The sequence below is a fragment of the Austrofundulus limnaeus genome, unplaced genomic scaffold (genome assembly GCF_001266775.1).
Source record: "Austrofundulus limnaeus strain Quisiro unplaced genomic scaffold, Austrofundulus_limnaeus-1.0 Scaffold1177, whole genome shotgun sequence".
Lineage (NCBI taxonomy): Eukaryota > Metazoa > Chordata > Actinopteri > Cyprinodontiformes > Rivulidae > Austrofundulus > Austrofundulus limnaeus.
In genome coordinates, this window is record NW_013953579.1 from 17,684 (window position 1) to 42,110 (window position 24,427).

General features: G+C 40.8%; 3 protein-coding genes across 3 annotated transcripts; all 3 read right to left on the reverse strand.

Moving 5' to 3' along the window:
• Positions 1-1,661: 1,661 nt before the first annotated feature.
• Positions 1,662-4,956, reverse strand: clp1 (cleavage factor polyribonucleotide kinase subunit 1). The gene is made up of 6 exons (XM_014031104.1): positions 4,854-4,956; positions 4,276-4,566; positions 4,052-4,159; positions 3,855-3,974; positions 2,658-2,795; positions 1,662-2,575 (listed from the first exon to the last, which is right to left on the reverse strand). Exons 2-6 carry the CDS (start codon positions 4,558-4,560, stop codon positions 1,889-1,891), a joined length of 1,338 nt encoding a protein of 445 aa, XP_013886558.1. The 5' UTR covers positions 4,561-4,566; positions 4,854-4,956; the 3' UTR covers positions 1,662-1,888.
• Positions 4,957-5,776: 820 nt separating this feature from the next.
• On the reverse strand, positions 5,777-8,970 carry selenoh (selenoprotein H). Its single transcript, XM_014031105.1, has 5 exons — positions 8,926-8,970; positions 8,536-8,653; positions 6,536-6,678; positions 6,176-6,297; positions 5,777-5,987 (listed from the first exon to the last, which is right to left on the reverse strand). The coding sequence occupies exons 1-4, from the start codon at positions 8,945-8,947 to the stop codon at positions 6,191-6,193; spliced, it is 390 nt and encodes a 129-aa protein (XP_013886559.1). The 5' UTR covers positions 8,948-8,970; the 3' UTR covers positions 5,777-5,987; positions 6,176-6,190.
• An 8,606-nt stretch (positions 8,971-17,576) lies between these two features.
• Positions 17,577-22,972, reverse strand: LOC106534461 (reticulon-4 receptor-like 2). The gene is made up of 4 exons (XM_014031106.1): positions 22,278-22,972; positions 21,073-21,299; positions 20,740-20,973; positions 17,577-19,593 (listed from the first exon to the last, which is right to left on the reverse strand). The coding sequence occupies exons 1-4, from the start codon at positions 22,327-22,329 to the stop codon at positions 18,721-18,723; spliced, it is 1,386 nt and encodes a 461-aa protein (XP_013886560.1). The 5' UTR covers positions 22,330-22,972; the 3' UTR covers positions 17,577-18,720.
• Positions 22,973-24,427: the final 1,455 nt, after the last annotated feature.

Genomic DNA, 24,427 nt, shown 5'->3' on the forward strand with positions numbered 1-24,427 from the left:
ACACACACACACACACACACACACACACACACACACACACACACACACACACACACACACACACACTTTAATTTCCTTTATCTCCAGAAGAAGAAACTAGTCCATGAACACGCTGGAAACAGATCCGGGTAACGGTGTAATCTGATAGTCTGGACACACCCCTGTGTTCAATAAGGACCTGTAGCAGAGACAGTGTCAGTGTGCCTGTTCTGTTGTTAATCATCTCATCTGCCCCACAACAAATCCCCCACACAGACTATAATGGATGTTAATCCCAAAATCTCCGAGTCCAGCTTTGTCCGTCACGTCCCCACAACAMCACGCACCTCGAAAAGCTACACTGTTAGGTGGCCAAACGTCACACAGATTCACAATGTGAATTAATGTTWAAAACGATGTCATGTTTGATACCTTGAGACAGATCAAGAACCCAAAACAGCGAGGCCAGTACAGCTGAAGTCAAGACAACTAATCTGCTCACACAGCATCGCTTTTCAAATTTAAAACACACGAGTAGCTTTAAACAAGCAGGTSATTTTATATTTTAGTTCAAATAAGAACATAATAAGAATGACAACCACTAATACGGGCCTATTATCTAACCCAGCTTCGAAAGTTTTTTTTTCCTCCCTGTGACACCGATCAGTCTTTTTACCACAGCTAGCATAAGTAGCATAGTATCTTTACAGCRGCGGACAGGCTTTCATTGACGATTCACGAGGACAACAGCTACGACTTTAGCTAAACATTTAAGCTGGTGAGTAAATAATTCACTCACCTAAWATCGAACGTGCGACCGGTCCTGCCTGAAGGATGTTGGGTCGTTTCAGTCCTCCTTCAGGTAGCTGCTAGCAAACTATTTAGCTCGCCCGCTAGGCCGACGTCGGAATCCCGGAACTRGTCCGTCGTTCATCAGAGTTGGATGAGACAGCCAATCAGAGACCGAGAGGGCGCGGTCTCTAGTGACGTCACAATTCACGTACTCGGCTTTGTRAGCCTATTCAAAATGATTAAATAGTAATCATATAGGTCATTTTGTATATGCTACAATTAGAATAACTTTAATGTTTACATTTACATTTTTGTTTATGCAAAAATATGGTTTTTAATTTGTTTTCAATGCAAATGAACGAGCAAATGAATAAAAACTACAATACAAAATAAAATAAAATATCCCCCAACAAAAAGTTTAAAAAGTAGAATGAGAAAAAAATTGTCTCCAGGAAGAAAAAAGTTTTTTTCTCTTGACAGTAAAAATTACAGTTAGTCAGTTTTCTCCCACTCCGTTCTGCTTGCTTTTGGAAAAATATCTACATGTAATGATGTGGAAAAACAGCATAAAGGTCTCAAGATACTTTGAAATGAATGTTTACAAAACAAACATGAAATGAGCTCCTCCYACGGTGCTGCTACCAAACCTTTACAGCCATACTACGTTTTGTTTTTCATTATTTTCTTAAACAAGAGGTGTACAGCACAGATGGGACTTAAATTTTAAAGACAAAATGACAGTCAGTTCTGATTAGTGTCAAAAATAAGTTTTATTTTTAATATTTGAAACTGAAACATGCAAATGAATTAAGCTGATAAAATATAAATAACACCAGACTTTCAACCATAAATTAATTTATCCATCCAACCATTTTGTTTTTAATCTGTTCTTTTTTTTTCTGGATCGAGGAACAGCTGGTGTCAACAAAATTTATTGTTTAAGAATAAAATGTTGTTTGCTAAAATAAACTATCAAGAAAACCATTCCTGCACTTATAAAAACATCGGTACAGTGAACACTACAAAACAGAGTAAAATTTGTAGCAAATACAAATTAAACACCTTCCTTTTTATTATACAAAAGAAAAAAAAATCCATCAGGACTTGTCACATGTCTTTATTTCATGTCCATGAAGCGTATGTCCATGATGAGCAGCGTGTGCCTGGGCAGCGGTCTGGGCGCGGGGGACAACACTTTCATCACCTGCACCTGAGTGTCAACATGAGTGACCACGATAAAACCACACACAGGACTCTCCACGATGCTCTTTCTGGCGTCTTCATCCCCGTCGTCGACGCTGCTCACGCTCAGAACGTGATACGTCAGGTCTCTCCCTGGCGTCACGGGTACGAGCTTCAGCTGCGTGTCGTCCTGAGACATCCCCAGAGGCAAGCACGAGTCCGGGATGGACGGCGCCCCGATCTTGTAGATGCGCACGTCCGAGAAGCGCACTTCGAAAGAGAAAGGGAAGAAGGACAAGCCGCGGAAGCCATAGAAGTACTCGCGGATCTTTTCGTCCCGGGTCTCTCGCCGGCACTCCTTGGAGCGTTCTGCCACGCCACCAGATTTGGGCAGGAGGACGACTCGCACGAAGTGAGGCAGGTCTCGCTTGAGCTCGTTGTAGAGCCTCTCGTGGTCCAACACTAGCACCACGTCCACCTGAAAGGTGGAGGCACAGTGGACCAGAGCCTGATATCCAGAACCTTTCACCCAGCCGCAGGTGTTGATGATGCAGCCTCCCACGCTGGCCTTCCGGTTTACCTCACAGCGCTGAGAAAACACCTCAGCAAGACACGACGTCAGCTACACATCGAGAAAACAAAGTCAGATGACAAAAGCAGTTGTTGTTTTGCTTTGCATTTACAAAAATCAGCTTTCTCCTCACCTTGTTGTAAAGTTTGATATTGGTCCCTGGAGTAGTCGAGCCAAAGTGGTACACCAAAGGAGCCTGAACGGAGAAACCCTCCTCCACATCAGCCGGGCGCTCGATGCACAGAGCCGACACGGTTCCTGGGACAGATACCTGAGGAACACAGGAAATGTCCATTATGACTTCTCTGTGCGTGTTTAAGAACAGTATGATGATGGTTTAACCTGAGGCCTGAAACTGTTTACTTTACAGATTTTACAGGAAACAACAGAGCAGACCTGTTGGGTTTGTGTGCTTTTTGTTCATTCGGTTCTCATTTTAAAACCTGATATTGAAAAAAAAAATGGATGGTTATTTATTTTTATTTTATACTCCCAAAACATAAAAACGGTCAGTTGTTTTATTTTTCTCAAACTGGAAGTCGTTATCCGACCATTTAAGGTGGAGCAAGACACAATGTCAGCTACAACTTTTTAATAACAGGYGGTTGCATGTAAATAAATAAATAAATAAATGCTAGTTAACTACTTTTGCATTTATTTATCAAACTGCAGACTGTTTTTTTTTAAATGAATACAGTTAGGCAAGCTAACTTCTTTAAAAATAACTACCGGTATTTATGTAGCTCCACCTTAAATGGCCTGATAATGAGATGAATAAACGAGCTAACTGCAATAAACAAATGCTAGTTAACTAGTTTTACATTTCTTAACAGCTGTCATCTGATAGTTTATAGAACACTGACAATTTCCTGGAGCTTCTGGTGCTTTTAGCACATGAARCCTCTCTCCAAGAGGTCCATGAGGAACTTGGGAGGTTCCACAGGACAGCGCTTGACAATCGTGTCAAACTTTGACAAAAATAAAGAGATGGGACCATTTTTCAGTCTTTGGAGTGTAAAATAAAAGTACTCGTTTTTAAAATGAAAAATGAACGAATGACCAAAAAGCCCACATTTTACTCAATTTCATTTATCAGTGCAGTTGTTACAACAGAGTGCAGAATTTTATTTTGTTTTTTAAAGAAACCTCACTGGCCAATAACACTATCTGAGCATACTTGAATGAAAGACATCTGTTTTCTGTAAAACATGTTATTTACTTTCACTTTACATTCAACTGAAAATGATTCTGACACGTTATAAATACAAAATTGTCACGTTTTAATTTCTCCTGTTTTGTTTAGATCTGTTTCATGAGAAGTCAGTTTTACCCCACTCTGTCCAACATCTAGCTCCACGAGTGTTGGCCTCCTTCCAACTCTCACAGCATAGCTGAGAAGCAGCCGACACACTGTGGACTTCCCAACGTCTGTAGGTCCCACCACCATCACCTGAGGTCAGAAAACACCTTCAGAAATGATATAAAATGAACATATTTAGATCGGAAGTGTGTTCTGATTAAATTTACCCTCGGTCCCCTCTCGTTGTCTCGCTCTGCTTGTTTTCTCATCTGTTCCAGGGCAGCGTGTGTGTTCAAGTAGAGCAACATAGGTGTGTCCTTGGACACGTAAGCAACCTGTGGTAATGATGGAAATAATTAGGCGTTTTACAATTATGGATGTATGGATGTATGGATAGAGTTTTAATGATGTCTCTGCAATGCTTAATTTTTTTTTTTTACAAAATACTCACTTCAGGTTTTCCGTACAGATTCACAGTGCACCCTTGCCAGGTGAAAACTGCAATCTTGGAGCCCGGTCCAAATGTGTACTTCTTGTTGCGGTTCAGCTCTGATCCAAACACTTCGGCCAGTCCTGAGATGAGTTCCAGCTCTACCTGATCTGACCCATCACCTGCCTCCACCTCGAACCGGAGCTCGGTCTCCTTCTCCAGGTCAAACCGGGTGCACGTCTTCCCCGATGTTTCCGGATCCTCACTCGTCTTCTCCAAACCCTCTAATGTTGCCATGACCGACATGACACACTGAACAGGATTAAAAATGGAATTAAAATGTATACATATTTCAATCATTTTTGATGGCCAATCTCTTACTATAAAGTGCGATAGTATTTACCTATAAAACCCCTTTCACAAAGTAAAGTATTTGAAAAGATCACACACAAATAAGAGCAGCAGTTAGCAAGCCGATGCTAACTCATGTTATCAACTACGGTAAATACAGAGTGAATTAAAAAAATGTCTTAACTTCGTCTCGATAAGTCTAATTAATGTTAATAGGTTGGTTGGTGCTTTTATTGTATAATACTCACGCGTTAAATGGAAAGTTTTAGTGGAAAACAGTAAACAGTCTGCTCATGATGAATCATACGTCATCATGCCCGAACTGGTCGCGTTTTTACGACGTCACTTCTCCAAAACAATCGCGTGTGCGTAGTTTGCTCCATTTTACCGCCCCCTGCTGGATTCATTTAGCTTTTTATTTTTACTGAGAACAGTTTACAAATAACAGTTATATATTTAATAATAATAACAAAATAAAATGAACAAACAAGAGAGTAACATCAAATCAAAGTTACTAATCAAAATATAAAGTTGTTGAGCAGATTTATTTTAACCAAGTAAAGAGACTCAGAAATTTTTCAGGTAATTTTTCCAGTGACAGGTTAGGTTTAATTTGAATCTACATTTATGAACAAAAGAAAAAAAATCGGATTCATCTAACTTATGTACGTTTGATAGTTTTCAAGTTTAACTTATTTTATGCAATAATTTGAATAAAATCGGTCTCAGTGCAATTTCCTTCTGATCATAAAGTTCCTACAAATAAACTACATCACTGATTACAATCTCTTTAAACACATTTTTGTTCAATGCTTTATTGTGTGAATGCTTCACTATTGTTTACATTTTTCTCTTCATTAGAATTATATTAGAGGACAAAGACTTTAATTTGTTAAACTACAACAAAATCCAAACTAAAACCTTCTCCAAAACCTTATTTTTAATATTTAAGGGTTAGTGTATACCATATTCTCACAGACAAAAAATGTACCTCAAAACATCTAACATACTGAAAGCATTGTTTTCCATTTTACAGTTAGCATCGATCTCTCAGAAGCCCTTAGCGTAATAAACAAAACAAACAAATAATACTTTAAGAACTTTGAGTGGCCGAGTCATGGATCTGTTTCCCAAATATATTACAAAACTGCTTAAAAAAATCCAACAACCATAAGATAACCAAGTAACACTTTATTTAACAACAGATTTAAAAACAACTTTTCAAACAGCAGGACTGTGCATTTGCTCTGTTTCTCCACTAGGTGTCACCGCATATCCAGAAGCTCTCACGTGGAGCCGAGCTCTTCAGAAGAGGGACTGAGAACATCTCCTTCATCACTCCTCATCATTTTGCTTCCACGTCAAACCTTCCAGATCCTCGGCTGCACAAAAAAGGCAGAGAAAAAGTTCTGTAACATTTATTTTAACAATAAGAAACATTTAAAACAATCCAGCTGTGAGCATCTATCGAAACAGACATGTTCATACTTGAGTTTCATGTACGCTAATCATATATTTAAGCACCATGATTATTTACATTTAAATATTCTGTGTGGCAGATTTGACAAACCTTCACACTGGGAGTTTAATCAGYCTTTAGAGCTTCCTGCAGAGCGGTTACAACATCATCAGGTGGTGGAAACTTCAGTTTACGAGGTGGACCCTTCTTTATTCCTGTCCACAGGGGTGTTTCTATACAAACAAAAAGAGCCGTGTCATTTAAAGAGGCTACGCATGAAACAAGTAAGTGCTTTCATATCTAAATGACAACAGTTATAATTATTTCAAGATATAAAATGGTAGAAGTACATTGAGGGATTATAAATTGTAAAAACTCTACAAAGTAAAGAATTTGACCAGATTGGTGGTCTTCCCTCGGGAACACCAAACGGCCTAGTTATTCTTGGCGGTGTCTTTCCTTCCTCTTCACCTTTGCCTCCATCCAGCAGAATGACCTCAAAGCTGTTCCTGCGGGGTTTCTCGGGGTTGAGGACCACAGTCAGACCAGGGCGGGCAGCCAGGAGGGCAGATTTCACCTCCTCTGCATTACGCCCATACACTCGTCAGCTTTTGCTGCCAGAAATAAGAGATGGACCATCAGACGAGGCAGCTGCGACGGCTATTCAAAGAAATTAATCAGCATTACCGCTTGTTATGACGTAAACATGCAAGTATGTCGCTTTTACCCAAACACAGACTTCATTTACTTTACATTTATTATAGACAAACAACTAACGTCAAGATGGATTGAGGATATATGCTGATGTGATTAAACTACATTCAAAGGCGTTCTAGGATAAGTTCAAACTTTTCAGCTTTTTAAACATTTTTAATTAAATCAGAGACTTGAGACTCCAACTATTGCTGGTAGAAGTATAAAAACATAACTAAAAACTGATTTATAATGTTAACAACACTTCAGTATTTAAACAAGTCATGAAATTAGCAAGCTAATGTTTAATGGTCAAAACCATAASACCAGATTCAGCATATTAAAAAACAGCATTTTTGACTTAAATAAATATTTAAAAGGTCAAATGAAAGCCACTTTAGTTTGTCAAATAACTATAATTTGATCGTATTAAGTTATGCAGTAAGAATGTCAAAAACATTTCTAAATATTGTCGTAAATGTGACCAAAACATGTCATTTTTTACAAACTTCATGAAAATCAGAATTTGAATTTCCATTCAGAGCTCCTCCTGCAGGAGGCACTTTATAGTAAAAGGTTTGCCATCAGAAATGATTGAAATATGTAAATTTTGGTACACTCTTTTAATCCTGKTCAGTGTGTCATGTCAGTCATGACAGCCGAGGGTTTGGAAAAGACGAGTTAGGATCCTGAAACATCGGGGAAGGCGTGCACCCGGTTTGACCTGGACCATATGATTCCAGTCAGGAACACTTTCCTCCTCATTTTCTTCTTCAGAGCAGTGGTTTCTCCACTCTGACTGGTTCATATTGGTACGGCTGGATGTTTTTTATTTTTAATTTTATAGCAAAAAAAAAAAACGATTCAGTATCAGAGACAGACATGTTAAAAAAAGCCAGATTGTTTGGCATGTGTGACGTCACACAGCAACAACTGTTTACCTCTGAAACTAAAGTTATCACAATTTTAAATAAAACATTGTATGAATGCAAAATTACAGAAGCGTAGAGCTGTCACATGACATGAATTTTTTTTTAACTTGGATCTCGTTATAACGAGAAAACTCWCGTAAAAATGAGAAAATATTTCRTTACAATGACTAAAATATCTCGTCATAATGAGAAAACTATCTTGTTATATCAAGACAACCATCTCGTTATAACGTGTTATGGTTTCTTCTGGTTTGTCACTTTCAAGGAAGTTTATTGTCTGGATGGCGTGATGGAGAACACGACTGAGCCACGATATACCTTTTTACGAAGAAGAAATCTGCAAGAAGAACACATTTCTAGACTAAAAAATGAAACAGTAAGTTTGTACTGAATAATGTTTTTGAAATAATAGTGTCTGAATTCAGATTAGAGCRTGCATATTGCTAAWGAAGTGCTACTAGCTGCAACGTCTGAGCACAAACCCAAATAATGTGTTCTGTTYGTTTTTGTTTATTTAGTGGTTCAGTCGTGTTCTCCATCCAGGCAACAAACTTCAGTGAAAGTGACAAACCAGAAGAAACCATAACACGTTATAACAAGACGGTTATTTTGATATAACAAGATGGTTTTCTCATTTTTACCAGATAGTTTTCTCATTATAACGAGATCCAGTTTAAAAATAATTTTGTCATGTGACAGCTCTACGCTTCCGTACAAAATATGCAAAATACACATTTTTGTTTTCCCCCCTTGACTTTATCTTTAAGTACCTAAATTCAGCCTCATGTAGAAAATAAGTGAGAATAAGTCGTTCAGGACTAAAAACAACGTGATTAAATTTCTCACCAGTGTTCAATGACCACCCGTGGTCCTGTCAGGCCGCTCTCCTCCTCTCTCCTCTCCTTCTTCTCCTCACTCTGCTCCTCAGCCTGAACCTCCGCTTTGCGCTTCGTCCTTCGACGGCCTGAACACGGAAAAATGTTTTTAATGTTTTATTTGGACAGACGGGTCAGCTCAAATGACGTTAAGGCCGACAGATTCATTCGCTAATTTTGCTTTAGTTTAGCCACAAAAAATGCTTCGTAAAACTCCAGCAGGAAACTCTGAAAAAAAAAAAAAAAACTTGACAGCACTATGTGCCTGACATGTTCGTCGTTGCAACTACTATGAATTTACAGCATTTCGCCAGTCAAATAAACAAATATATTGTTTTCTTTTTGTAAACATCATACCGACCTGCTGCTACTTTCGACGCCATCTTTTGTTAGAAGTTTCGCGCGCGTGCTGATGGACTGTACCACTACTTTAAAAAAAGGGGGGGGGGGGCAAGGATCATGGATGAAACCATTAATAGAAGGGCATGTTCTATACATACAATATTCATATTTTACCAGAGGTACATATTAATTAATTACTTGTACAGTTTTACCATTTATGTTTTTAAATCGTAACTTTTACCTTTATTTTCAAAACATAAAAATAATACTTTTACTTAAAAGGAAAAAAATTGTATAGGTCCTCTGGACGGGTTCTTCTCTAATGAAACRTTTCGTCTCTCCTCCAAGAGACTTCTTCAGTCTGAGAGTTTCAGGCAAAATTCAGGCTTTTAAGCACTGCCTCCATGTGACTGATACTCACATCACATGGCTATCGTTCACACCTAATTAACACCTATTGTTAACAGGGGGTGGAGWGATACTGCCAATGGCAGCGCTGTAGGAGGGGGACAACTGAAAATGGAGGCCTCCACCTCTGTTTAATGATGGACGGTCTTTCTTCACAAAAATGGCTTCTTTTACTCCTCTCTCAAACCAACGTTCCTCTCTATCAAGAATGAGAACATCCTCATCTCTGAAAGAGTGACCGCTGGCCTGTAAATGAGTGAAAACTGCAGAGTTCTGGCCATTAGATGTAGCTCGTCTGTGTTGGGACATTCTTTTGAACAGTGGTTGCTTTGTTTCCCCAATGTATAACTGGTCACAGTCCTCCTGGCACTTAACAGCATACAATACTTTTACTTGTATACTTTAAAATTTAACACCTAATTACATGTAATAAATTTTAATATGAGCAGATTTTTGGAAATTTATAGTTTTKTGGTTTATATGATTTACTTTACAGGTTTTATTAGGAATATTAATGAAGTCACGAGAGTCTCAATAAATGTTTTAGAACAAATAAGACACCTTGGCTGTTGCAACATCCTTGTGTTGGCTGCAGGTTGCTCCGCTGGGACTAACAGATGAACTGGTTTTAATCGTATAAAGGTGTTCTGGTAAAAATATAAATAAATACAGAAATTATCACAAATGGGGAGTATGGTAAGGAGGTGAAGGATGTAGGATGGAGTGGATTGAGAAAAGTTTCAGGGGTGATTTGTGACCAAAAGGGTGTCAGCAAAGGTCAGAAGAAAGGAGAGGAGTGAGACCAGCTTTGTTTGGTTTGACAAAAAGACAGGAGACAAGAACTGGAAGTGGCAGAGATAAAGATATTGAGGTTATCCTTGGGAGTGACAGGGATGGAAAAGATTAGGACTGAGACCACCAGAGGTACAGCACAGATTAAACAACTGGGAGATAAAGTTGGCGGGACCAGACGGAGATGGTTTAGACATGTCCAGAGGAGGGACAGGCGTATTGGTAAAAGACATTCTGTCAGAGAAGAAGTTAGAGAAGCAGCTGCCAGAAAACAAAGAGGCCAAGTTTGATCACAGTTTTGAAAGAGAAAGGATTTAGCAGATGTTAGTTGGATTATTTGTGTCAGACCAGCTGTGCATGAAAACCCTCCTTCTACTTTTATTTCCAAATGAAAATCTGTGTGATATCTCCTGTAAACACCAGGACAGATGAATATGWGTCCAAACTGCTAATGTAATCATTTCCGTAATCCATAATAAACCTCGACTTGTTTGAAGAGGCTGAATGTTGGCTTTCAAACAAGAGAATAGGAAAGGAGGATAAAGCCTTTCCAGAACAACAGACGGATGTGTCTGACTGCTTCTAAGTCAAGAACCAATATGGTGATCCTGGAATAACCATCACCATGTCTGTCACTGTGGATATGACAGGGACCTTTTTTATTTTTGGGCAGAAAAAGTTGRATCTCCAAAGTACGTCACAAGTGTCTGTGCCACCCAGAGCGAGGCGGAGTGACTCACAGGAGCATGTCTAAGAACTGTTCTATTGTTCTTTCACTGACAATAAACTCCAAACTCACACTTCTCTGGGTGCGTCATCACTTGTTGAATTTGGCATATGATTACATATTTTCGAAGCAAATAGGATGCATCAAATCCTGGTTGCGTTTGGGTCTTAGTCTGTGTGTTTGCAGCCTGTTGCTGTTTTATTTTTAGGTGTTTGCGTAAAAGCTTCAGAGGAGTGGACAGACCACCCGACAGATGTGTCCTCCCTTCACCTCGCTCTCCTCTTTTTWTTCGCTCTGACTCAGGACCAGACGCCAAGGCTGCCTCCACAATACTCTGGTACTAAATACACATCTATGTTTCTGTGCATGCAGAGAGGAAGAAGAGAAGCACCAGAAGGCACACACTTAATGAATTCAGCTCTTTTTGCAGATGTTACCTGTTAATATTTTACCTCCACAGCAATTATTTTTCAATTGATGACAAGATTTACTTGTTTGATGATCTTATTTGGACTTTTTCAGCACCGTCTTCCTTGARATAMTACAGACTTTTAGACCTTTTGTATAAAGAGTTGTAGCCACTTTGGTCRAATACTTAAAAGTAGCAKTTTGTCAGATCTAGTGCAAATTTACATGATGTCACTCAGAGTATGTGGCTATACCACACTAAAGTTTTTCACAATAACAATTAAAYTGACTGATGAGACCAAGGCCAGATACCATTCTTCTCTACAACTGCACCTTGAGATCCTGGAGACAAGGAACAGAGCTGGCTAAAATTAAAAAAAGATCAGATTTGTATTTCCTCTGCAGGTTTTGTGTAATGATCTATAAATTGATGATTTTCTTTGTCGTCATAAACTGTTTTGTCATCCAACTGTATACACTAATTTTTTTTAAAATCAAATATACCTTGCCCTGGTTTGATTCTGCACGGTCTTGGTGATTTTCTGTGCTGGCTGGATGTAGTGAGGAATCAAGATCATCGTAACGAAGCTGCTCAACATTCCTCTGATATAATTTTTTGGCAACACACAACAATGGAGGCCACTGAGGTCATGTATGTCTGGTGCTCGTTCTAAGGTTAATCACACATGAACACTTAAAAAATTAAATAAAAGCAAGTTGGTGCAGTAAAAGAAAATGAACATGGCGCTGTTATGACTCATCAGGTGAGGCGGTTTCTTTGGTTTACAGTCTGCTGACGTGAGCTGGGGTTGCGTCCGAATGTTGTTCCATTTCGTGGGCTCCTCTTCTTGCGGACAATGGCCCAGTCCCAATACTCGCACTTACACCCTTGTGTGCGTACTGTCCAATTTTTGCATGCTTGTAACCTGCGCRCTTGAACCCTCATATGACCTTCGACTGAGTACACGCTTCATAGAGGGTTGTAATGCAAGTACTGGGACCGGATCGACAAATCCCCGAAAACAAAGGCTGCATTTGACTATCCTATACGGCCAACAATATCCCAGGATTCATCGTGCCATCATAAAACTAAACAGAAAAAAGAAAAATTGCCGAGCTTAGAAAATCATCACGGACCAAAGCTTTTAACTGTTGCAACTTAGCTGATGAAATTTATGCTGCAGTGAGTGATTAAATAACGTGCAAATCCAACACTGGTACTGGAGATAAACACAAGTTATTAATGTTTTTTTGTGTAATGTTTTTAAAAATATGTTGAACTCATAGTGAAGCTAAACCTCCCATGAAAAGATGTGTGAATAMAATGCATTTTAAGTCTGAAGGCACGTGATATAAAACATATCATGAGGAGGTAATGCGTGGTCATGAAAGCATATATCGTCCAAAGGCTTGACTGTCTCATTTCACAGCCGTTAGATCCAGCCTTGACCACATTTCAAAGGGTGTTGCCTYCACGGGCCGTGGTCTACGTGGGCTGCAACCCCTGAATTTACACTCAGCTGAACTCATCGGCTCGGCGCTGTTTAAGCCAGGTAGGTTTTTAAAAAACGAGCTGGAAGTGGATCATGGAAAACCTCTGGACCCACGCCGGGTCGATGCAAATCAGGCTGAGTCAAGTTTCTGAGAAAAGTGTTTAATTTATGTTGGACCACCAGGGTAGTTTATGCTACTAACACATTTGCAAAACTCTTTGAGTTGACAGTATTTCTGGTTCTGGTTTAGTATTGGTTGTGCTGTTTGTTCTTTCGGTTATCGGAGCAGTTTGTTGCCCTGCAGACTCAGGTTCTCACACACTGACTGACAGAAACTGGCCAGCCTAACAGCACTGAAGAAGATGTTCATTAACTATGGAAGCTAATGGTCACTTGTCACGCTGAGTGCAACACTATACAAGTCAACCCTGTTCTGTTCTGTTTGCTCTCCAGGATAAATATTCCACCGTATTCTTTGTAAAGTCCTCCTGATTCTGGTTTTATCCTTCATGGGCCTTCTGAAGACGTGATTCATCTGATGCAAACAACAGGTGAAYGTCAGCGAATGGGCGCAGCCGTATGCAAATGATCACGCCGACTCAAACAGGCCTCAGCCAAAAACAGACACAGAGAAGAATGTGCCAAAAAAAAGAGAGAAAGAGAGAGAGAGAGAGAGTGATGGGTTGGAAGCGAGAGTTTAGGACAAAAACTGAGTGACAGCAATTCATAAAGACATAAAAGAGAGGAAGAAAAGAAACGTGGCACATTGAAACACGAGGCTGGGTGGAGAATGAGTGGGCATACATCATTTAAAAAACAAAACACACTGCTTTTGGCCTGGCTTTACTCCGGAAAAACCTTATAAATGTGGAAGTAAGTGGCTATGAAGCAAATACGGCAAACTCCTCCAGCTCTGCTACAACAGAGGAAACGTACGATAAGGAAATAATGAACTCACAGCGTGGAGACTGAAAGTTAATTTCCTGCAGAGGTTGTTTCTTAAATCAAACTTTCTAAACAAGTACTTTACTTTTTGATAACTTGTTGACTTCTTTTTTKAAAATCAGGACTAAAACAATAGATCTATTACACTGCTGTCATCAAAGAGTACCAGAAGTGTCTCCTTCATGGAAACACTTGTTTGAGACATTTCAATTTATTTTCCTCAAGGCTCTGACAATGTTTGAGACAATTTCTTCCAACTTGGGAAAATTTTGTTACACCAAAATTACTCAAATGRGGTATACATTTGATATAATTGTTAGCATTACGGTATGTATACTTCCAAAAGAGGCTTCTGGAAGAAGTAATAATAAATGACCAGAACCTGTAGAGCTCTGTAAACTGTCAGAAGATGAGAAGGTTCTGCCAGCAGTGACCTAATCGCGGTCACCTGATTGGCAGCACCTGGGGGTACCAGTAGCTCAAAACAAGTCTCAACAGCAAAATAACCTGTTTGGCTGAGAAGGTTTGACAATTTTTTCTTGTGTGCAACCCACAACTCTGCTGCTCATCCCACAAATGCATGTTCCTTACAAATGTGGCACCATTTAAAAGACTAACGTGGATTTCTRCCATCTTTAAAAAACTCAAATCTAAAAAAACAAAAAAGAAATCGTAGTGGTTCAGCAAATCCTATTTAATAAACCTGTATGGAGCCATATTTTTTTTGTTAGGATTGTTGTGTGATGTTCCTACCAAGAGTCACACGTCGCTCCAGAAGTGCTAAAGCTAGCTGCAACTTACAAATAACGATAGATTTCTACAAAAAATAACAGTAGAATGCCAATTTGACAGTCATGTAAAAGTTTATAAATTAGCAGGTGTTGCTAGTTTTCTCCCACAGCCTTAGAAACAAGAATGTCTGTTCAAAGTAGGACCGAACTAGGCTGAAGTGTGTTAGTGTGTGTGTTTGTACTACATGTGTTCTTGCACATGACTCTCACGKTCATCATGTATGGTGAGAGCGGATCTGTTGAGGGGGTGTGCTGATTCTGGGACACGTCGGCACATTTTTTCATCCTGTGTTCCCCATTCTGTTTCTTCCCTGAATCACATGTCAGCCCACCCACCAAACCCTCTGACACTGCACAAACACACGCACACACACACAAACACAACAGTTTATCAGTGTTTGGCCCAATTTAGCAGCCTTCTGCAAATGGTGAGAAGTGCAGTTGGGGTGAGAAGGGCCCATTGCTGAAACTGGTGACCTTATTTCATCACACTATGTTGAATTGCTTTCATGGCTCACACGTCCTTGTTTAAGAAGCAAACACCCTCTGTTTGATCTTGTTAAATAACCTTCTCTGGCAGTTCAGTGCTTAAAAACCAAAGGATTTCCTGTTAAATGTTCCCCTTCTTAAAACACATCATCCTATAATTTTAAGAAACAGGTGAAGAGGCAGCACAATGAACACAACAAAATGTTTGTGTTTATTTATAGCTTCTTTAATCCCTGTGAAACTATCGGGCCCATAACTATCGTGCACCCCTAGGACCTCCGACGGCCCTGTCCAGCACTCCTGTCTCATGGATTCTCCTACATGCTCTTGAAACTGTGCTGGGACAGCAAACCTTCTGCCAATGGCACAAATTGTTGTGCCATCTGGGTGGATTTGAACCACCTGTAAAWCCTCTATGAGCTCCAGGTGTCACCTCATACTACTAGTAGTGACATAGACCCTAGTCAAATCCAAAACTACTGGGAAGAAATGTCTGTGTCCTCCAGCTGCAAAACCATTCCTGTTGTTGGGGTCTCATCGTTGCCCCTTCGGTGYACGTTGTAAATTTCATCARCAGYCCCACTGAKTAACAACCCTCTCTGCTTCTYACCTGACCAGCTCAGYATCCCAGAGGTTTACCTGATTTGATATTATACTCTGATTTAAAAGTGTATTTTCTTTGTACAAAAAACATGCAACTTGCAGTTCAARATCTTCATTTTGCAGCATTTTTGCCAGCTACATTTGCTGTGGCCCAGTTGTACTGGAAAGTGGGAAYTTCCCACTTAAAAGCGTAATTGTAAACTGGAATGCATTGGGTATTCCTTGTCAGAAAGTGAAAGATATCAGAATTCAAACTGGCAACTACTCACCACAACTCAACCGTGAAATGCTCTATTTTTACTTTTAATTGTGTTTCTGTATAATTTATTTAACAGTCAGCTGTACATGTAGCACTCTTCAGTGTYCATGAGAAGAATTGTTAAAAYGCTGTTTCTATGCAGGAAATACTAGACAGAGCTCAGTTGTTGTTTGTTAGCGGTGCTCAGCTGTGGCAAGGAGACGWGGAATGGGACTTTTCATGTTTAGTTAAAGTTACACAGGAAACACCAAAGTTATGACAACTGGCCACTTGAGGGCTCATGTGTGCCCTGTTCTGAACAATTCTTGTCTTTGGTTATATCCTCTGTTATTTTGTTCCCTGTGTTTTCTGTTTCTTCTCTCTGCCTTTGCCATGGCCCCTCCAACGCTCATCTGATCCTCCTGTCTCTCTCCAGGTGTTTCTCGTTGTCAYCTCGTTATATTCTGTGTCTTGCTCTCTGTCGATGTGTTTTACTTTCTGCTGCTGTCAGGTTTGCTCCGATTCTTCTGATTCTGTTTTTTTTCTTTCTCCCCTTTGCTGCCATGTTGCTGCCTTTGCTTTTGTTCAATAAAAACCTTTTTTTAAATCCCCTTTTGAATTCACGTGTTTTCCTTTTCGCAACAAACATGATAGAACTGGGGCTTTGATTCAAAACAGAAACTTATCATTTCTRAATTAGTTTACGTTAAATTTAGAAAAGAACAAAATAGTTAAGAATCATACATTCTTCTGGCTGCATTAAACTGGATTTAAATTAAGCAAACTGAATAGTACACTGATTTGTATTGGACCCTTTAATGTTAATGTTGCAATAGGCAGAAGGTTTGGACCCAGAAAATGCAGACTGACAGGAGGAGCAAAAAACTTATCTACTGTAAACAAAACAAAAAAAAGCTGATGAGATGGTAACAAATTACAAACTCTGAAGTGGACACAGACACAAGGAAAAAAATCAGACTTAGATGAGAAGAGTGATTGCAGCTGTGACTGGCAGRTGGCCTGATGGCTGAGGAGAAGTGGATCACAACAACAAATTTTTGTTTTTAGAAAACTAACAGAATCACAGAACCTGAAAGAGAAGGTGACTTTCATCGATAATTAATCTAATAACNTTATTCTAATAACTAAAAATGTTACATTTTTCACTTTTACAAAAAATCAAATGAGTCAAATGCCTAAATGAATAAACAAGAAATGATAAATGGATTTATTCAGTTATTATAATTTGTTTGTGTCGACTCATGGAGTCTGTTAGCCTCATAATTCTGAATTAATTTGTTTTCTAAAAAATAAGAAGAAACCAGGTCAGTTTAATCATCAGCTGCAGGGATACAAGTCAAACCTATTAGCAGTCTTTATATCAACTATAWGTCACTTTAATTATGCAAGTAATCATCTCAGTAAAATCATAATATTTTTAATTTGTGGGCCAGGTTTTTGGTATAGCAGCTAATAATAACACTGAGTGCATGAGCCTGGATTAAATATGGATTAAGTGTTTCAGACACAAGATAATATTCTTTATTTGGGTTAATTCTAACTGAGAAATGAACAAACTTTAGGATTAACTACGTTTGCTTGTCAATCTGGTCTAAACCACATTAACTGTGGTTTGCATGGCAACTTATGTGTCGCTAACTCTGTGAATATGAATCAAAAACATGTTAAACTCTTTTTTCTTCAGATTTTAAAATTTTTAATAGCATATTTTCAACATCTTTAGTAACAGAAAAAAACCCCATCCAACTCACTTTCTGTTTAAAGTTTTATTTTATTAATAAAGCCAAACACATCAACAGTTTATGTTTTCCATTGAAAAATACAATTTAAAAAAATCCAGCAACGTCACAGTAGTTTTCGTTGTCAGAAACTCACAGTTCTATAAATCAGTTTGGGCTTGAAGCCAAAAACAAAGTGATGAGAAACAAATGACATGAATCCTTCACTGATCAAAAAAGAAACAAAAAAAAAAACAGAGAGGAGTCAGGGAGCTGCTGCGTCACGAGGACAGGAGTGAGTTTAGTGCTTCTCATCATCAAGATGACGCCATTTAATTAGTTAAAACAGGAAAATATTTCTGTGAAAAACACTTTAACTTTGGTGAGAAATGGAAAACAACGGGACATTCGATTCTTCAAGCAACAAAAACTAAACTCATCAAACTCTGAATCAGTTCCAGACCAGGATCTGGTTAAATTTCACCCTTCAGCTTCTACTCACATAACCAGAACAAACAGATAAATAAAAAATAAAAAAATCAAACTCAGAAGCACAAAACCTCCTGTTTTTTCCTTCTTTCCTAAAACATCTTAATTTTCCTTCAGTTAGAAACAAGTTTTCAGATGAAGAGACAGGTGGAAAAAAAATAAACAAACAGTTTAATCATCTAACCTGCTCTGAAAAGAAACCCAGCAGGTTAGTATTAGTATAAACACATTACTCTGTACAGTGATGGTTGTGTTATTTACACGCTTTTATCTCTAAACTCTGAATCTCTTCACCACAACCCATCATCTACAACTTCCTGTTGGTGCCACCAATCCCCAGTTTTAATCAGCTGGGATTAAGTAATCTGTGAGCACGATCATGACTGGTTTCTGCTCTGCTGATCTCCCTGCAAACTCAGTTCCTGTCATGTGATTCATGCTTTTTGAAGTCTGAACTACCAAGATTCAGCAGTCCTCACAAAGACTTGGACCTCCTCTGCTCCGGCCCGTCGGACCTCGGCTCCTTGAAGCAGCTTCCTGCCGCCTCATCCGTCTCCTGCGCCGGCGCCTCGTCYCCTCCGGAAGGCGAGTGAAAGGAACCCAGATGCGGTTTTCATTTTGGTTAGTTCGAGTGAGAAAGAGCAGGAGGAGAAATGAGAAGAAAAGGACAGATTTCGGAGGAGAAAAGGAGCTCAGCTTAAGAGGAGCTGGAGTGAGAATGCTGCTATGGAGGCGGCGAGGAGGCGGAGTGTTGATGGAGTGATGGAGAAGGAGGAGGATGAGGGGAACGCTGCGCCGTCGTAGTTGGGAGGACACTCCAGCTCGAAGCAGCGGATAGAGGAGTCCTCGTTGCCGTAGTTGGCCCAGTATTCTTCTGGGTCCAGCTTGGGGAGCGCCGCCTCGGCCTCCGACAGCTCGTATTTGACCGGCAGGGTGTCCGGGGCGAGCTTCGGGCCGTACTGAGGCTTCCCGACGGGGAAGGGGAAGGTCTTTGCGTTGTCCGAGGTCTTCTGGAAGGAGGACTTGGACGAAGACGCGGGCTTGTGCTTGGAGAACCACCAGCGGGTCTTGGTGCTGAAGGTGGTRGTGGTGGACCCGGTCAGGGAGCCGGGGTCGGGCAGGGGGCAGGGGGCGAAGTCCAGCTCTCGCAGGAACCTGAGGTCCTGGCCGCGGCGCTGGGTGGGGGAGGTGCACACCACCTCCGAGGAGGAGATGCGGGCTTTGCGGAACCACTCCCAGAGGGGGCGGGCCTCGCAGCCGCAGGACCAGGGGTTGCTGTTGAGGCGGAGGAACTGGATGTCCTGCACGTCCCGCATGGCCTGGCCCGGCAGCTCGGCCAGGGAGTTGTTGAAGAGGTAGAGGATGGTCAGGCGGCCCAGATCGCGGAAAGCCCGGCGGTTGACCTGCTTGATGCGGTTCTCGTGGAGGAGGAGGCGGTCCAGGTTGACCAGGCCTCGGAACACGTTCTCGGAGAGGGCGCGGATGCGGTTCCCGTGCAGGAACAGGTGGGTCAGGTTGACCAGGTCTGAGAACAGGTCGTCCTGCAGGAAGTGAAGCTGATTTTCCTGCAGAAAGACAAAATAAAAGAGATCTGTTTGGTGAAGATGCTTTTAAATTATTTATTTTATTATTTTCATTTTAAATAGTAGATTCTTCATTTACTACATCTGCAAATCAAACACAAACACATTGTTGCCTGTATTAGTTTCACATTTCACATTAAAACCAGCTGAAAGTGAGTCAGAGACTCTAACACTCAGCTTCTTCAAAATAAGCTTCTTATCGTGACGTTATCTTCTGAGCRGTCAGCTGTGACGTGGATTATTTGACTCAGAGATTTGTTGTCGAGCTTTCCCTGAAATGAAACCTTGGCAGGAAACTCRCGTCTAATTGGAGCAAAGACAGGATTCAATAAGAGCTGAGTTCTCGCTGCCAGCAGCTAAAAGCTGAGACAGGGCAGCTTYCATTAGAGATGAAGAGAGGTTTGAATGGAAATCCAATCAAAACTGAGACTTGTAATGTTAATGTAACATTTAATTTGGACATTTATTACATGAGTGGCGTTTTTGTTTGAACAGCTGAGCTGGTTTTTATATAAATTAGTTTCAACAATAAGAAATTACGTTTTTCTGGTTGTTTTGTTTAGTTTTGACGTTAAATGTGATCATTTTTAGACATTTGCTTCAAAGACTCTGGCTGATGTTTTCAGATCTTCTCAGTCAGCTCTGCTTATTTTTAATTTTTTTTTAAGATTTCTGTGATTTTGTTCCATTTGACTCATAGCTCTCAAGAAAAACAAGTGGGCAAATTTTTTTGACTACCTCACAGGATGAATCTTCTGATTCTGTGAAACTGAGGATTCTGTGTAATAAAGCGAAATGAATCCRTGTTTATCTCTGGGTTTCTGTTTTGGGGGCGATGTTTTCTCAGTTTGTAATAAATTGTGTTGAACTGACTGAACTGTGGTGTGAACACATCATTGTGTGGGTGTGCAGCCTGGATGTGGACTTCTGTAAAGAACACAACCATGTGAGAGCAGCGGTGCTAAATCCTGGCCCTCGAGGGCCAACATCCTGCAGGTTTGAGTTTTTTTTAAATGAATCTTAATCACTTTATTCAAATCGGTGTGTCAAAGTGGATCTAAAACATTCAGGATAGTGGCTCTGGAAGACCAGTTTAGGCCCCACTGCTGTGTAAGTGTGTGTTGGTACCTGCAGATAGAGGAACTGCAGGCTGTAGAGTTTGTGGAAGATGTCATGGGGCAGAGTGGCCAGCTTGCAGCGATGCATGTGCAGGCTCTGCAGCTTCTCCAGGCCCCTGAACGCTCCACCTTCYAGGTGCCGCAGCGAGGGATTGTCGCCCAGATCCAGCTCCTCCAGAATCCGGAGGTTACTGAAGGCTCCAGCCTCAATCCACGTGATGTTGTTGCCGTACAGCCAAAGCACCTGCGGAGTCATGATTTGGCAAATGGAGAGAAAACACCCGGATTAGACAAAAAGAGCTGATTTTAGGGCGTTGAGTGCAGAAGGAAATGCAATTCTCACCTGTGTCTCGAAGCCAAAGGAGTCTGCGCGAAGCTCAGTGATGCGGTTGTTCTGCAGGAAAACTCGTTGGGAGTCGTAGGGCACGCCGGCTGGTACCATGGTGAGGTTCTGCGACTGGCAGCTGACCGTCATGGGCGTGGGGTAACACACACACAGCCTGGGGCACGGAGAAACCCCGCCCGGCTTCACCACTACCAGCCACAGAATCAGCCACAGGGACAAACCACCTGAGGAGACAAAAAAAGGGGAAACATTGAAAAACAAAACAAAAAAAATTGGCAATGTGGTTCTGAGGATGAGTGACAGATGAGGACTGAGGTGGGTTTCAGCTTTCCCGTTGTTGTGATTCTTTTTCTGCTCTCAGCCATAACTCATGTTTAATTCAGACCAAAAATCACTGACCCATTCCCACCTGATCCTTTTACACAGGCATCAATGACACTCTTACATAACAACTTCAAAATTAACACAAATCAGTAAAAGGAAAAAAAAAGGAAAAAATCAGAATCACTGCTCTTAGTCCTAGTTTATTTAAACCAAACGCTTGTTTACAGTCAAAGGTGTGCCACTGCAGAGGGCAGGCTGGGACTACAACCAGCAACCAGACCTAGATCAGTTYCAGTTCTCATCAGTAATTCAGAGGCTTTTGTTTTTGGCAGCGCTCAGATAACAGCTGCGCGGGAAAAGTACAWGCATTAAATAGTAATGCAACTCCATTCATCCACTGCGCGCAAGATTTTCCACCGTCTGACCCCTTTGACCCCAAGGTCCATGTGTCCAGACTGGAAGAGTTTGGACTTAATGTGAGACGAATTAGAGACGTTTCTCAAGTTTATTTACTACAAAAGAATCGTGAAGTGAGGAAAATTCAGAAATGTGAGCAACTTTTTGTGCGTAATAAGAAAAGAGTTTGGCTATTTAACGCCAAAAWCTTCTATGTGTTATATTACAGAAGTCTTAAAGCACACATGACAGACGAAATGTTCATAAATCATTAATATTAATTAAAATAAATGTTAAAAGAGGTGCAAAGAGACATTTAAATCAATGCGTCTGTGCGTAAAAGCGCAAAAACTCCATAAACTCATAAAAAAAGAAGAAACAAGTTTTGAGATATAAACTTAGGTATGAATGCTTTACAAAATAAGTTGCTAACATATTCTAAAAGTGGAGACTTTAGGAGTGAAGAAACTGGAGCCACTTACTTTTGAAGTTGCGGACGCCGGAGCCCCTCTTGGTGCCACGACGAGTCTCCATCTCGAACCAAAGCTGAAAGCGAGTTAGCCTGAGCGGCGTGGAGGAGCCTGCTTGCTGCTATCTCTGCTGRGGTTCAGCTCTGGTGTCCGAGTCTCTGCTGCTGTTGTTGCTGCTTCACGCAGTGACGAGCTGAAGGCACCGGGAGCCGTTTATACCCGTGGCCGGGTCGCCCACGGCCGTGGGCAGAAAGGATCCTCTCTACGTCAGGAGGAGGGGGAGCCACCGGAGGAAGCGACCAGAAAGGCAGAGGAAAAGGGAGGGAGGGTTTTAACACTCTCATTATGGTGTTCACTGCCTGCCAACAGAGATGAATTYTTTATTATTCATTAATGAAGATGATAAAAGACACCAGATGGCACAAAGTCTTTTATATTTAGATAAATATTTAAACTGCTCCCACAATATGGAATTTCATCTGCATTTTGACACACTTTTAAGACCAAAACACCTATTGATTAATTTTTTTATGCTTTAAGACTAACTGTAGTGTGGGAGGAATTGGTGGGATGAAAGTTACAACAAACCTAGATAAAATCCAGAGAAATGACTGAAAATCTTGCTAATTAGAAGAACTGTGGGCTTCACCTGTGGCCTCACGTAAGAGGTGGGGAAAACTCATCAGGCATGAAAAAAAAAACAGTGTAAATATCATTTTTGACCCCAGTGTAGGTTGGTTTTGGAAAGATGCCGAGATGCTGCCCACAACCCCGAGCAACAGATGAAGATGAAGAGGAAAGCCAGCGGTGGAGCGAGGTGACCTAACGTCAGCATATGGACTCGGTTACATGTGTGTGAGGCAGAGCGATGACATAAGACTGACCAGTCTCTGTGGTACAGTACGTCCTGCACATCATGTTCATCACAGACACACATCACATGTGACCCATTTATCAAAACAAAACAATCCATAGAAAATGTAAAAAAACCTAAAGCAGTTCAAATCTTCTGACATGGGGTTAAAAGTTTATGAACGATCAATATCTTACCTGTTGGAGAAAGCTCTCTGGGCAACCTCAGTTTGAAAAAATAGTTTCAATTTTAAATGATTGGTGTGCTAAGAGATAAAATAAATGGATTGTAATTTTAAAACATTTTTTAGTCCAGAACTGGTTATTTTATGATGACACTTTGGTTTAGGTTGTGTTGTCCCACTGAGCCTGAGTTATCCCCTTTAACACTAAAGGGGACCATTTACCATTTAAAGGACAGTAAGTTCTTTTCTAACAAAGCCACAGCTTCCAGTTAATCAGCCTGTGGAGCGGACGATCTGGTGTGGGGCAGGATGTGGGACGGACGTCTTCTGTGTGCATGGACCAATGCACACAGAAGACCACCCCCCCCACCAACCTCTGCCCCTCTGAAAGGCCCAGGTCATGACCAGGTCCTCTGTGATGCACATCATCTGCTCGCTGAGGGAACGCACACTCATCGAAAAAACCTGCTCCACGGAAGGTCATCTGAAAGTCGCGGCGCAGGGACTAATGCGCGCGTCTGGAACTGTTGGCGGTGGTTTTCATGAGTGGGGGCGGCGGACAGCTCAGCAAGCAGGCGGCCTCCGCAGGGGGGGCCGATAAGGTCGTGTGCATGTGTGAGTGTGTGTGTGTGTGTGTGTGGACAGTTAATGAATTCACAGTGGCCCTGGAGTAACGATGGAGAGCAGCTGCCTCATCAACTTCTCTCCATCATCGAGGACGCTGTGAGTTTGTGAATGTAGGAGTCGTTCCTCTTTTTTTTTTTACAACATTTATCAATTTTTGGGTGGATTGATCTGATGCAACACTTGAAGCATTGGTTCAAGAAATAATAAATGTATGCATCAACACACACACATGCCCTTATCTCCCATATATCCTCTCACTCGCCTGCTGTGGCCCAGTGATTCATGGGGACTCTGGCATTTGAACTGGTGTAAACACAGCATGTTCACAGCTCTGATCCTAAATTAACATGTTACTGACACTGTTCACCATCCAGCCCACACAAACACACTCAACAGAAACATATAAACACTCTGGGTGCAAAGCCCAGAACCACAAAAAAATAAAATAAAATAAAATAAAAAATAACTAAATAACTAAATAAAAAACACCCCCAAAAG

Excerpts from the sequence above, each read along its gene's own strand:
- clp1 (XM_014031104.1), bottom strand. The coding sequence starts at position 4,560 with ATGTCGGTCATGGCAACATTAGAGGGTTTGGAGAAGACGAGTGAGGAT. Across the intron at positions 3,975-4,051 it reads ACAACGAGAGGGGACCGAGG|GTGATGGTGGTGGGACCTAC; the intron begins GTAAATTTAATC and ends TTCTGACCTCAG. Across the intron at positions 2,796-3,854 it reads TAGATGTTGGACAGAGTGGG|GTATCTGTCCCAGGAACCGT; the intron begins GTAAAACTGACT and ends TGTGTTCCTCAG.